The sequence below is a fragment of the Micropterus salmoides genome, unplaced genomic scaffold (assembly GCF_014851395.1).
Source record: "Micropterus salmoides isolate LMB-PRFRI ecotype aquatic unplaced genomic scaffold, ASM1485139v1 Ms_hic_scaffold_12, whole genome shotgun sequence".
NCBI lineage: Eukaryota > Metazoa > Chordata > Actinopteri > Centrarchiformes > Centrarchidae > Micropterus > Micropterus salmoides.
Window position 1 is genome coordinate 25,458,764 of NW_024040263.1, and position 13,062 is coordinate 25,471,825.

Consider the following 13,062-nt stretch of genomic DNA (forward strand, 5'->3'; position numbering starts at 1 on the left):
ACCGTGCAAATTTAAACAATTTTACCATTCAACTTCCAATGTCTTTCACAAGTCCCCTAACTTTGTTTAAGTTGTGAGTAGACCTATTATTTCAGACAAGCTATATTTAATAGGATTTTTTTTTAATAATCTAGCACAACTTTACAGGTGAGGGAATAAAATGCATAGCACTTTAAAATATTTTAATATATATTTATCACTAGTAAAATAAGACCGAACCAAATATGAAAATGTACAATGAAATGACATATAATACAGTGTGAAGTCAGAGCTGCTCTCTGACTGTATCCATTCAGGAAGTTGTCTCCGGGAAAAACTTGTCTTCCTGACTGCGCAGAGAGTCGGGTCCTGTTGACGAAGGCTGCTCGGATAAGCGTTAGCTAATAGTGATAAAAGTGGTTTAATACGTTGCAATTTCAGAAAAGGGAATGATGGAGGTCGACTCGGGTAAATTTAACTCAGCGCCATTGTGTCTGGAGCTATCCTGAGTTATGTTAATTAAAACTTACTTCAGCATTAGCTAACCAGCTAGTAATGCTAACCTCAAAAGTAGATCAAATAACTGCTAACAACAGTCAACTACAACTTTGCTCTGCTAGTTAATGATATGTTAAGAAGGGGTCGTTGGAGTGGCACAAGTTAGCGTTACTGCCTTTAGGGAGTTGTGTGTCTCTGTCTCTTTACTGAAATGCCGCTGTGGGCAGTTTTACTTACAGGATCTCGTTAGCCATTGTTTTAACGTTATGCTGGGTAACGTTAAATACTACAAGGGAGACAAACATAGCCTCAGTCGGTGTTTGTTGCTTAAGGGACACCTTATCTTATTGACGTTTTAACACGTAAACAGTCGGATGTCATGATGCCTGACAGATCAATTGATCAAAAAGGTTCATTTCCCCTTGATTTCGTGAGATACTGGGAACTCTGGAAAGAGCAATGGGAATGACTCGAGGCTCAAAACGTTCCCGTAATTGTAACTTCAGACCCTCTGTCATTTTAAACATTGTATTTTTCCTTTCCTTTTCTTTCTATAATAATTTAATGCTCCAGTTATATATTCTGACTGGCGACCATTTCGCTCAGCATTAATTACCCTATATATACAGGACCACTGAACATATTAAAATATGGAAACATTCTCAGATTGGTAGATAAAAAAACTAAATAAAAAAACACGTTTCTACCTCCTTAGTCACTAGTACCAATTGTATGCCATAAAGTATTCTTTTAATGCATGGCACTAACTATTGATGTTTACAAATGACAGGGAACTGTTTAAAAATGAATAAATAAAAATGAAAATTTATGAATAGGCATGTCTGTCTTTGACTAAAATGAGTAAAACTGCAATGATTGTCTGACCACAGTTTATTAAACATACTATAAATATTGTCCACATACTTGCAGTGTTTTTTTCTTGTCTTGTTCAGTACTCTGTCACAGAACAATATCAGCACCATACATTTAGTTATTGACTTTAGTCCTGGGGTGAAAGTTTTAAGCATAACGCAACTGTTGGAGATTAAAACGGTAGCCTTGAGTACCACATTATCAGACTTATCATTAACTCTGTAATATGTAATCTTATTTATTCATCTCTTTTCAAGTCTTCTACACTGATCGTAGTGGGAGAGTCACCAGTAACCCACTGTTGGACGAGCTACCCAGCTACCAGTCCCTACTGTACCGCAGGAAGTCGTCGACCGGTGGCACAAAACGAAGAGGCAGCTCCAGACAGCGACTAGGCTCCTCCGGCAGTGGGAAGTGGGGCATAAGCACCTTCAGCAGGCGTGAGGAGAAACAGAAGATTCAGGCGGAGCAGAGACCCATCAGGGAACTAGCAAAGACCATGGCTGAGAAACGCATGGACAAGTAGGTACCCTCACAACCTACTTGAAATAGTATGTTACACCGATCTGTTTGAAAAGTTTCATTGTTGGTTTAAACGTTATCATATAGAGTAAGTTCTCAACAAACAATCACGGTTACCTGTTAGAACACAGCGCTTGGAGGACGCTCAAGAGCTCAGCAGTTGGAGGCAGATGAGACAAAACACCCAGCGGCATCTGAGGAAGCTGAAGGATGAAGCCCAAGACTGGCTGAGCTCCCTGGAGCTCTGGAGCGGAGACATCCACCAGATAGAGGGTAAGAGATGGACTGATAGAAAACTTCATGAAATTTACTGTTGCTCTAACAGAGAATGTACCAATCGGTGTTTTGTTGTTCCAAAGTTAATTTCTCCCTCTCTTCTCCTTTACATTCATTAGGGATGTTCGGCACAGGGATCCTCTCTTACTTCTCCTTCCTGCGCTTCCTGGTCATGCTCAACTTTATCATCTTTCTGCTCATGTTCAGCTTCGTCATGTTACCCATCATCATTGCCCCCCACGCTTCAGGGAATACTACCTACAACATGAATGATGGTGAGAGGACGCTTGTTTGTCTCAACCCACTAAGCATTAAATACTTGTAAGCTCATACTTACCTGTGTTTTACTACAGGAAGTGTTTGCAGTGTATATCCAAGCAGTACCCGTCGAGGTCTGGTCATCTTTCATGAGCACATTACAGATCTGCTGTCTGGTGGAGTAAGTCCTCACAAGTATCATTTAATTTTCTCTGGAAGAAAGACAATTCTGCACTTCCTCACACACGTTTTGTGCTCAATCTGCAGGGCTTTCTGGAACAGACCTATCTTTTCTATGGCTACTACAAGGTGGACAGAATACACTTTCCAAAGGCCACTTACAATTTGCCGCTGGCCTACCTGCTGGTCACTATAGCCTACCTGTTCCTCAGTCTCATCTGGATCGTTAAAAGGTACTGAAAAGGCAAAAATCATGAGGACTTAATTTGAAAGATCCGTTTCTGGATGTCTTGTTAATTTTGAACAACTTTACTTCAAGGTCCGCCACAGGATTCAAACGTAACCTGGTTCAGGATGAGGACCGCTTCCAGAGCTTTTGCAACAAGATTTTTTCTGGCTGGGACTTCTGCATCACCAACGAGAATGCCGCCAGGCTGAAGAGAAGCAGTTTACTCTATGAGCTCCGGGTTAGTGGATCGTTTCCGTTGAACACAACATTTTATAGTACAGAATTCAGCAGGAGCAATACGATTACGGCATCAGCATTAAATGGAAACCTAAGAAGTAGTTTTGGGTGGTTTTTGGTGCATATGCGTAACCTCCGCAGGATGGTATGGAAACAATAATTAAGCTATATGCAGTATAGCTGATATTTGGGGGGAAATGTTATATAAAGTATAGCTGATACAGTATATACAGTATAGCTGATATTTGGGGGGAAATGTTATATAAAGTATAGGGGCAACTGGAAGATACTGCCCCATCTCTCATGTCATTGGTGTTATGCTGAAAACTAGCAGCTAAAAATGAACCTGTAAGGCTCAGTTTGTGAAAATATGAAACTAATCTAACACAGCTAAGAAGTAAGATCAATTTCTACCACTCTTTCTTCAGTGTATTTTATCTTTTTTAGAGCCTCTTAAAAAGCTCTCCTTTTTTTGTTGATTAATGAGTCGCTTATTGCAAATGTTAAAGCTTTGTATCCACTGAATGCTTACCTGCCTCTTATTAAATTTGCATGTTCTTATGTCCCCAGACGGATTTGGAGGAGGAGAGGATCAAACAGAAAATTGCAGATCGCACCCGCAAACAGAGGTGCCGCATCTTCCTCATCCGCCTCATTCTCAACATCTTTGTCGTGGGTGTACTGGCTGCTTGCTTCTACAGCATTTATGTAGCCACCATCGTCTCTCAGGAAAGACAGATGGATAAAATAAAGGTAAGGCAAGTTTCTAATGAAATGGAGCCGATCTCAAGTTTCTAATGAAATGGAGCCGATCTCCTTTGACTGTTACGACTGTAAACTCCATTCAAAGTAGAGACTGTGTGGTCTCGCCTATGGTTTTCTCATTTCTTCTAGTTCTATAAAGCATTTCTTGAAATTGAGCTCCTTTAAAACTCTTTATAATCGTCTTTGCGTTTTGGGGAAAAGTTTATCAAATTTAGATAAAAGCTTTAAACAGGCATCAGTAGTAGTAGTTGTAGTAGTATGGAAATTTTCTCAGTGACACTGTGCTTGGTTGCAGGAGAATTTCATTTTGTATCTCATCTATGAGTATCTACCTTCAATTGTTATCACCTTGGCCAACTTCATCACCCCCCTCCTCTTCTCCATTATCATCAATTATGAGGACTACTCGCCTGCCTTCGAGATCCGCTTCACTCTCATGAGGTACAATGGATGGCATTCACTTACTCAGCTTTTCTCTCAATGGTGATGTTCACTTGAAAAGTAATTTCATTGACAAATGCCGTTAGGACAAATGGCATATTTTACAGTGAAAGTAACACAAAACAAAAAAGATTGCTTTGAAAGTATTTACCGCTGAATGAAAAGGTTTTTATCGTGAATCACTTCACCCAAAAATCTGTAATGCCAGGAACACTAAATGGCTGGACTGCTGTCTTTGAAACGTGTAATCAATGACTTTCTTTCCTTCTTTCTCTCTCTTTTTCTTTCCTCCTGCATTTTTATTCGCAGGTGTGTCTTCATGCGGTTGACCAGTATTGGGGTTCTGCTGTTTTCTCTCTGGTCTCAGATCACTACATGTACAGATGGAGTGAACTGCATCTGTGGCTATAACCATTTGCTTTACTCTGTAAGTCATTTTCCAACACAATATACAATAATGTCTTTCATTTCACAGCATTAACGCCAACTCTGTTTCACTGTCAATATGCAAACCTGTAGCTCAATGTGTAATGATTTCCTGAAACTATCTAAGGAGTTGCAAAGCTATGAAGATACAATTTTTTTAATTATTTTACATCTCTTTAAATTTTACATTACTGCACTGGTATGTGCCCATTATATTGGTCTTGATAAAAGTACCTCTCAGTGGTAAATGAGCACTAAATTTGTCCAGTCCTTTGTGACTTATTTTATGTTTTCATTATACAGCATCTAGATACTCTATGTTAGTACCTTTTAATATGTCTACCACTTTGTTGTTGTCCACAGTGTTGGGAGACACGTGTGGGCCAGGAGATGTACAAACTCACCATCTTCGACTTCATCATCATTGCCGCAGTCACCATCTTTGTGGAGTTTCCCAGAAAGTAAGTCCTCATCTTACCAAAGTAAAAAAGCCCATTGTCATTGTCTCAATAGAATCTTAGAAACTTCTTTGAGTTTTGTGAACAAAATGTGATTATCTTCCAGAGATATAGGCATTTTACCTTTTATAAAAGTATTCCATTACTGTTTGACCATTGACATTTTTTACAGTATTTATTAAAGTCTCGCTCAAGTATTATGTGCATTTTATTCTGTGTCACCACAGTCAGTTTTCGTACCTTTCCTCTGGTAAAACTTTTAGGTGGAAGCTTTCTCAACCTTTGTTCTGTAGTCATTTAAAACATTGCCCTTGTGTTGCCCTGTACTACTCAGGCTGGTAGTGCAGTACTGTGACTGTGGCCTGGCTAAGTGGTGGGGTCAGCAGGAGTTTAGTATTCCTCAGAATGTGTTAGAGATCGTCTACGGTCAGACCATCTGCTGGATCGGCACGTTCTACAGCCCGATGCTGCCTGCAATCTGCACTATTAAATACTTCTTTATCTTCTATATCAAAAAGGTGATTTTTTTTTCTTACATGTTTTTTTTTCTTATTTTATGTACTTATGGGTCAAAGTCAGAAGTAGGGTTTGCTATGTTCTATTACCTTTCTGCTCCTTGTTTATAGGTCTCATTGATGAACAACTGTCGTCCAGCCACACGTCCGTTCCGAGCTTCCAGCTCCAACTTCTTCTTCCTGGGAGTGCTGCTGATAGGCCTGGCTCTGGCCTGTCTGCCTGTTGCTGTTAGTGTAGCACAGTGAGTAATGCGCTGTTTATGACCGTGTTGTCTTTTAACTCCAGTCTATTAAGTTTTGTCATGTATGCTTCTCTGCAGCTTTAATGGAGCCTTAAGTGGAAGTGTCAACATCAGATGTCAATATTTATCTTTAAGTATTTATCTCAAGATTGTAACTGTTAAAAGTACACGGAGACAGGATGTTTGTCATTTCTGTCCTCTGCATTTTAGTGACAGCGTAAAGAGTGTAAAACACTACTTGGCATCTGATTCTGAAATGTAGGTACTTGTATGTTTCTCATGGCATATATATACTAATTCACCCGTCCCTTGTTATGCAGAATAAACTGTTCCCAGGCTTGTGGACCATTTGTTAATTACACCACCTCCTGGGAGGTGCTGCCAACTACAGTGTCCCAGCTACCCAATGGAGTCCAAAAGCTGCTCTTTGCTCTCTCATCAGAGGCCTTTGCTGTCTCCTTCTTTGTCTTTACATGGTAGGTGTTTTAGTCAGGTGTTCCAGCATTGATAATCACTGCAAAACTGATGTTTTAACTGTTGGTAACAAGGGGTATTTTCTCATTTTCTTTCCCCCTGCAGTTTGGCAATGTTTTATGTGATTGCACTAGCTGGAGCTCACAAGAGAGTTATTAACCAGCTAAGGGAGCAGCTAGCCATGGTAGGTTTACTCAAAAATTCCAAACAGGCGCTCACCTAAACCTCTGGTCTCTTACAGCAAACAGACTGGCTTGCCCTGTCGGCTTGCGCTGTCATACCTTGACCATGTTTGAGCATCATTTGAGTTATTACCAAAATTGGGATCTCCTATCTTTGTGTCATTTTGTTTCCCAGGAGGGCCGTGACAAGCTTTTCCTGATCCAAAAGCTGTGCCAGGCCCAGAGGCTGTCAGCTGTCAAATCCCCAATGTCCAAATCCCAGCCCCGTAGTAGAAGCAGAAGCAGCCCCAGCTACCACACCAGCTTCTCCAACAATTTCAATGAAGGTGTGTTCCTGGCACACCCACCTCCTGACTCCTCCACACATGTGTGAGGCAGGGTATATTACACCTACAAAACTGGACTGATGGACTGGAGTTGAAATGAAAATGGTTCGAATTATTATCTTAAATGTGTTGTGAAAACACTACAACTTGGGAGTTTCCGTGGACCTGCTTACGTATTAATGTTTGTCTTCTCAGTGTTCTTTTGTCAACATTATTATGAAACTATTAAGAATCCACAACGTCTAAGTGTTTTCAAACCAGAACGATCATTGCTGGTCAGATGTTTTTGTTGTGTGTTTCCCTACTGTATGTACTGTCCTCTTCTCCTTCCGAGAAGGACTTGAATAGCTATAACCACTGGAGTATAAAAAACCTTTCTGAAATATTTGCACTTTACATGTATTAACACTGGTGTTTTCTTTTACAACTTTTGTGTTTACGGAACTGTGTGTTCAATGTACAACTTATGTGTTTTTACATTTACCATTTGTCATTATTAATCACTTTTGAGGTTGCATAATAATGCCAAGAACTAATACATTTCAAAATACTAAACTGAAAAACTTGTTCTTTTTACCATTACTATCTGTGAATGTTTTTTGTTTTTTTTGTTTTTTTAGAATTCCCAGTATATACAATCTACATCATAAAAACTTCCCACAAACAAAAGACCCAAAATTTTTATGTATTTATTTATATATATGATTTTCTACAATTGATGAAAAAGAAATATGCTGTAATATATTGAAAAAATACAAATTGATAGATTTTTACCACTGATGTTTTAGATAAATTCTGTTTCATACCAAATCTTCTGATCCCCAAATGTTTTATTCTTTCTGCAAGCAGGTCTGTAGCAAGGTCACAAAGCCAGGGTGAACAGTACCAGTACCCCACTCCAATGTAATTTACCGTGACAGTATATAACCATACAGAATCTATAATCTCAACCGGAACTACTTGTGTCTATGTAACTGTAACTTTTGGATGGCGGTTATGTACTGTAATGTTTTAGTCAGAATTTGGGAAGAAATGCTGTTACTTTATTTTGGCACCCTTTATATGACTGCGGTGACTGCTTTACATGTGAAATAAATATTGGAATTTGTCCAATCATCTCGTTTCACGCAGTTGTCTTTTCTCGTGTTTTCTCTACCCTCACACAACTATCATTAGCGTCAACCCATACCACCTCCGACCCAGCAGGGGTCGCTGCTCCGGACACTGTGCTCGATCGGTGACAGCAGCTCAGCTGGTACGGAACCGGAGGCAGCGTGCTGGTGCTCTGCTCAACGAGAGACCAGTCAGTCAAAATGTTGAGAATTACGATCCGGGCAGATATGGGAGCCCTTTGGGTGCTATTCTGTGTCACCTATTCTCAGTTCTTGACCGTGTCCTCTGATGACATAGTGGTGGCATGCGGGGGATTTGTGAAATCAGACGTGGAAATAAATTACTCCCTGATCGAGGTGAGAGTGCAAACGTCCCGGCTAGCTAGCTAGCCCCTAGCTAACACAGTTAGCTGGTTTATCGTAGTAAGCTAGGTTAAGGTTAGGCGGAGACCATACACTGTATGTTAAAATGCTGAGACTGGAGATCTGGTTGACAGTTTGAATTAAATGACCACAACAAAATTCTACTTTTTCTGAAAGTTGGCGCTCTATTGCAAGCAAACATACTTTAGAGCAGTAAATTTAAGTTTGACTATTTTAACTATCTGCTAGTTTGCAAATTTATATGTTTCCTGTAACGTTAACTCAGTCAGGGTTGACAGGAACCACTATTTTTAAGATAATATTACATTAATATATTTGTGTTACATTGCTGCTCTGGCTTTAATGTAAAACCTGTATGTTGGTGAGTAGACGTTAAATGATCCAGTCATAATCCCTCCTCATTCACAGGCTCCACGGGATTAGCCATTTGGTTCATTCAATTAGTGAAGTGAATTTAATTCCAGATAGACTGGTCTGTTTGTTGATGACAGCTTATACACATTACTCAACTACTAGCACTGAACATAGTGTGAGTGTAGTATATCACCAGAGAGTGTACAACTGTCATAACAGTACAGATGGTAATTAAAATATAGCCTTTACTTAATGATCAGTGTCTTCCTTCTGTCATGCACAGATTAAACTCTACACCAAACAAGGTTCCTTGAAATATCAAACGGATTGTGCACCAATCAATGGCTACTTCATGATACCTCTCTATGACAAGGTATGAGAGTCACTCCTTTCACTACTTTTATTCTTTTATTCACTGATTATGATTGTAACCTAAGGACTTTTCTCTTTCACACAGGGAGACTTTGTTTTGAAGATTGAGCCGCCTCTTGGGTGGAGCTTTGGTAAGATTGTACAACAGCTGGCACCTCACAGTTCACCAGATATTATTTATGCTAGCTGTTTTCCAGGACATGTAAAGACAGTCTCAGATGTTGTTTGCATTATCTACGTACTCGCTGCTATGTCTTTTGGTTTCATTTTGTTTACCAGAGCCGACCAGTGTTGACCTCCATGTGGATGGAGTGAGTGACATCTGTACAAAAGAAGAAGACATCAACTTTGTTTTCACTGGCTTTTCAGTCTCAGGAACGGTGAGACTTGTTAAGGATCCCCTGCCTCATTAATGAAAACATTTAGGCCCCATCCACACTACTCCGTTTTAGTTTACAAACGGAGAATTAAAACGAATACGATCTCCGTCCACACCAGCGTTTTAGCTGCGTTTTGGAGTTGATCTCCGTCTACATTAAAACGACTGAAAACGTAGTTTAGTATAGTAAAGTATAACAGTGTATTATCAGAGTGAGGTTCAGCTCTTCAAACTTACATCAGTGCTTTTTAGTGTGAGGGTAATTTTTCAGTTCTTTATCTGTGCACCAAAGACCAGAAAACCTATTTTTAATTGCATTATCCATCCCTCTGTAAGCTTTTTCTATGATAACGATCAGTCTAGGAATGAATTCATGTCATGAAATATCTCTCAGGTTATGTAATGTACATTGAACTGCTTTGTTCAGGTTCTGAGTAAAGGCCATCTCCTGGGTCCGGCGGGAGTAGAAGTCAAACTCAGCCGAGTGGGAACAGAGGAGAAACTCCAGAGTGTCGTCACACAGCCTGGAGGAAAGTAAGTGGCTCTCAGCTTTCTGTTTGTGCAGTGAGCAGATGTCTTAAATTGTATGCCATTTTAGGGGCTTTCCTTTTTTTTGGTCTTCTTAACACAGGTACACCTTTTTAAAAGTACTCCCTGGAAATTATGACATCACAGCTTCCCATCCCTCCTGGACTCTGGAGCAGGTTGGTACCTTCACTTTAGTTTTCGTTGGACGGTCGCCCATGTCTTGTTTTCAAAGGTACATTTGTATTTAGTTCTTCTTCTCTCTGCCTGCAAATTTGATCAATGCGGTGGAGATGCGGAGATACCAAGGCTTAAAATGAGAGATTTATGTAAATCTGTCATTTTAAGCCTTGGTATTTTCTTATTGGGAAAAATATGTCTTTCTTTTAAATTTCCACCAGGTGAAAGTTCAGAAGAAGTTGAAGTAGCTTTTGGGATCCACACATATTGTGGAAAATATGTATTCATTTTTTATTGTAAGAGAGGATTAAGATCATTAAGATTTTTTATATAGGTATAATGAGAGATTTCCTTTATCATAATAAGAACTGCACGTAAGACATTTCTGCGATTTGCTCTGGCTTCAGCATTTAGCCCTGCAGACTGCTCCTTGATCAAGAGCAAAATACTTTACAAGACGGTGTTGTCATAGTGAAATCTTTCTTTACTGTCTGTAATTCACCTAAAATGTTGCGTCTATTCTTTAACAGAAAGTTAAGTTTGTTAGTTAATCAGAAAATCCCATTTAGATAATTTTGTTTGTTAGAGAGACCTTAGAACAATCTGCATACACTAAATCACATACACAGGGCACTGTTAAAAACTGAAGAACGTGCAGTAGCAGATACCCATTTAGCTCAGAGTAGAAATGGATTATTCCACAGTGATGGTTGAAAAAGATTAAGGTTTTAGGAAGAGAGTTGAGACAGATCAGCACCTTTTGTAACTAATGATTTCAAGCAGCAGTCAGATAAGACCTGTGTTTGACACCATTTTCTTTCCCGTACCCAGGTGTTAACACACTGCTAGGCATCACAGTGTCATTCATATGGAGAAGAATAGGTCTTTTTAATTCTGGATCGCCTGAGTGTAGAAAACTTCATTTTTCACCTACTTGCTCAGCTGATAAGGTTCCCTGTCAGGTTAGCGGGTTGGTAGCTAATGATCTCCAGCAGTAATCACACTGCTCCTGACAGGGCCATTATTCCGACCCTCACTGTGACTTACGTGGTGACCTTTGCCGTCTCCCTTTCCGTAGAGTACTACCTCAGTGCATGTCTCCAACGCCAATGCCCCAGCCACCGACCATCTGGTAGTTGGAGGCTACGATGTCTCAGGGGAGGTCCGAAGTGATGGAGAGCCCATGAAAGAGGTCACCTTCCTACTGTACTCAGCCATGGTCAATAGAGAGGTAAACATACATTATTTTACATTTTTAGGAACAGTGAGAAGTCATAGTAGATCACGATTTCACAGGGCTTGCCTGATCTATCCTGCTTTATTGGACGAACATCAGCATATCACACAGCAGCTTTCATTTTAGCAGTATTCCTGCAGAATTTATGAACGTCATGGAATTATGTTTGAATTATAACCACAAAACTGAGTTCCATCGCTCCATATTTTCGTGTTTTAGGACGTCGGTGGCTGTAATACATCCCCAGTGGAGGGGGCAGATTCTGGGGACGTCTCCCTGGCCTACCTGTGCAGCGCTCTGTCCAGGGAAGATGGGACCTTCGTCTTCCCTTCACTGGCCAGTGGCGAGTACACCGTGGTAAGCTTTCTGTAGAAACCAAAAGGGCGCCCTCTTTTGTTTTCTACCCATTCCTCCCTAGCCTCACTTAAAGTTGTAGTCCTTAAAATTTCACTCCTAGTAGATTTGGCAACACCTGTGCTTACCGTGGTTCCAGTAAGTGCAGTTTAATACTACAGCAAACACTCCTTGAACAGCTGCTTTGTCAGAAATGCAACAGAGGAGAAACTGATGTGTTTGTTGACAGATGTGCCAAACTTTTGTTTTAATAAAGAAGTCGCTGAATAATCAGCCCTTTTTTACATTAAGCCGCGAGCAGCTGTGATCTGATTTCATGCTGCACACAGCGTGAGTCATTGTCCCTTGCAGGAACAGTAAAGTTGGATGTCTTGCTGAGAAGTTGGAGGTGTGAAGTCTGTCACCTGCTCACTGTGGCTGCTCTTTCATGTTTCATTAATCTCATTCTGAAGTATTTAAAAAATGATCCGCTGCCAAAAAGATTCTAAACTACAGTGTATTTTCTGGAGACACATTTTTGATGAACGATTGCGGTTAGCGCTGACCTTGGTGATAAATACAGAGCTTTTCCTGTGGCTTCTTCACATTGAAAGCCACCCGTATTTTTGCCAGGTGACTGCTTTAATTGTGACTCCAGTGCGGGAACGGCAGACTTGGCAACTACTACTAAAGAGAGAGATTTTTATTGAATGTAAATACACTGAATGGGTAGTGCAGAAAAATGCCAACCATAAATAGCATCAAAAGTGCATTTTGATTTCATGATATTGTAGCTTTAACCTGCACACTGCATTGAACATGACCCTGCCGCTGTCACATTATTTCTGCGTCTAATTCTGCTTTTGTGAAATCCTTCACTTCAGGTGCCTTTCTACAGGGGAGAAAGGATCACGTTTGATGTCGCTCCTTCTAGGATGAATTTCAAGGTGGAACATAACAGCTTAAAACTAGAGGTAAGGGGTCAAATTATATCTTAATTTTTCAATATTTGTTGTAATGTTTGTCATTACCTTGTAAATATGAATGCATGTTATGCATTGTACCGCGTTTCGACATTTAATGCTGTCTCTGTTGCTTTGCATGTAGCCCATCTTCCGTGTCATGGGCTTCTCTGTGACAGGCCGAGTTCTCAACAGTGTCGGTGGGGAGGGCGTCCCTGACGCCACAGTGTCTCTTAACAACCAGATCAAAGGTAACCATACTAAAAGAGCCCACACTTTAGTTGTAGTGTCTTGAAATCAGCAAGAAAAGAAAACATCCAATTGTAGAAATGCTCTCTCTATA

At 40.2% G+C, this 13,062-nt stretch overlaps 1 protein-coding gene across 2 annotated transcripts in view; it reads left to right on the plus strand.

The window, feature by feature from the left end:
• Nucleotides 1–291: 291 nt before the first annotated feature.
• nomo (nodal modulator) overlaps nt 292–13,062 on the plus strand; it is a 30,331-nt gene continuing 17,560 nt past the window's right edge. Inside the window, exons 1-26 of one of the 2 annotated variants that reach the window (XM_038714229.1) lie at nt 292–447; nt 1,608–1,872; nt 1,997–2,145; nt 2,268–2,423; nt 2,502–2,587; nt 2,674–2,819; nt 2,906–3,053; nt 3,623–3,805; nt 4,113–4,258; nt 4,568–4,685; nt 5,048–5,145; nt 5,477–5,660; nt 5,769–5,899; nt 6,220–6,375; nt 6,479–6,557; nt 6,731–6,922; nt 8,126–8,350; nt 9,015–9,104; nt 9,189–9,234; nt 9,383–9,483; nt 9,910–10,016; nt 10,114–10,186; nt 11,266–11,418; nt 11,644–11,781; nt 12,642–12,731; nt 12,865–12,970. In XM_038714229.1, the coding sequence (XP_038570157.1) occupies nt 429–447; nt 1,608–1,872; nt 1,997–2,145; nt 2,268–2,423; nt 2,502–2,587; nt 2,674–2,819; nt 2,906–3,053; nt 3,623–3,805; nt 4,113–4,258; nt 4,568–4,685; nt 5,048–5,145; nt 5,477–5,660; nt 5,769–5,899; nt 6,220–6,375; nt 6,479–6,557; nt 6,731–6,922; nt 8,126–8,350; nt 9,015–9,104; nt 9,189–9,234; nt 9,383–9,483; nt 9,910–10,016; nt 10,114–10,186; nt 11,266–11,418; nt 11,644–11,781; nt 12,642–12,731; nt 12,865–12,970 (3,385 nt within the window). In that variant the 5' untranslated portion in view covers nt 292–428. Of the gene's footprint in view, nt 448–1,607; nt 1,873–1,959; nt 2,146–2,267; nt 2,424–2,501; nt 2,588–2,673; nt 2,820–2,905; nt 3,054–3,622; nt 3,806–4,112; nt 4,259–4,567; nt 4,686–5,047; nt 5,146–5,476; nt 5,661–5,768; nt 5,900–6,219; nt 6,376–6,478; nt 6,558–6,730; nt 7,998–8,125; nt 8,351–9,014; nt 9,105–9,188; nt 9,235–9,382; nt 9,484–9,909; nt 10,017–10,113; nt 10,187–11,265; nt 11,419–11,643; nt 11,782–12,641; nt 12,732–12,864; nt 12,971–13,062 lie in introns of those variants that run through there. The other variant, XM_038714228.1, reaches the window with a different exon arrangement.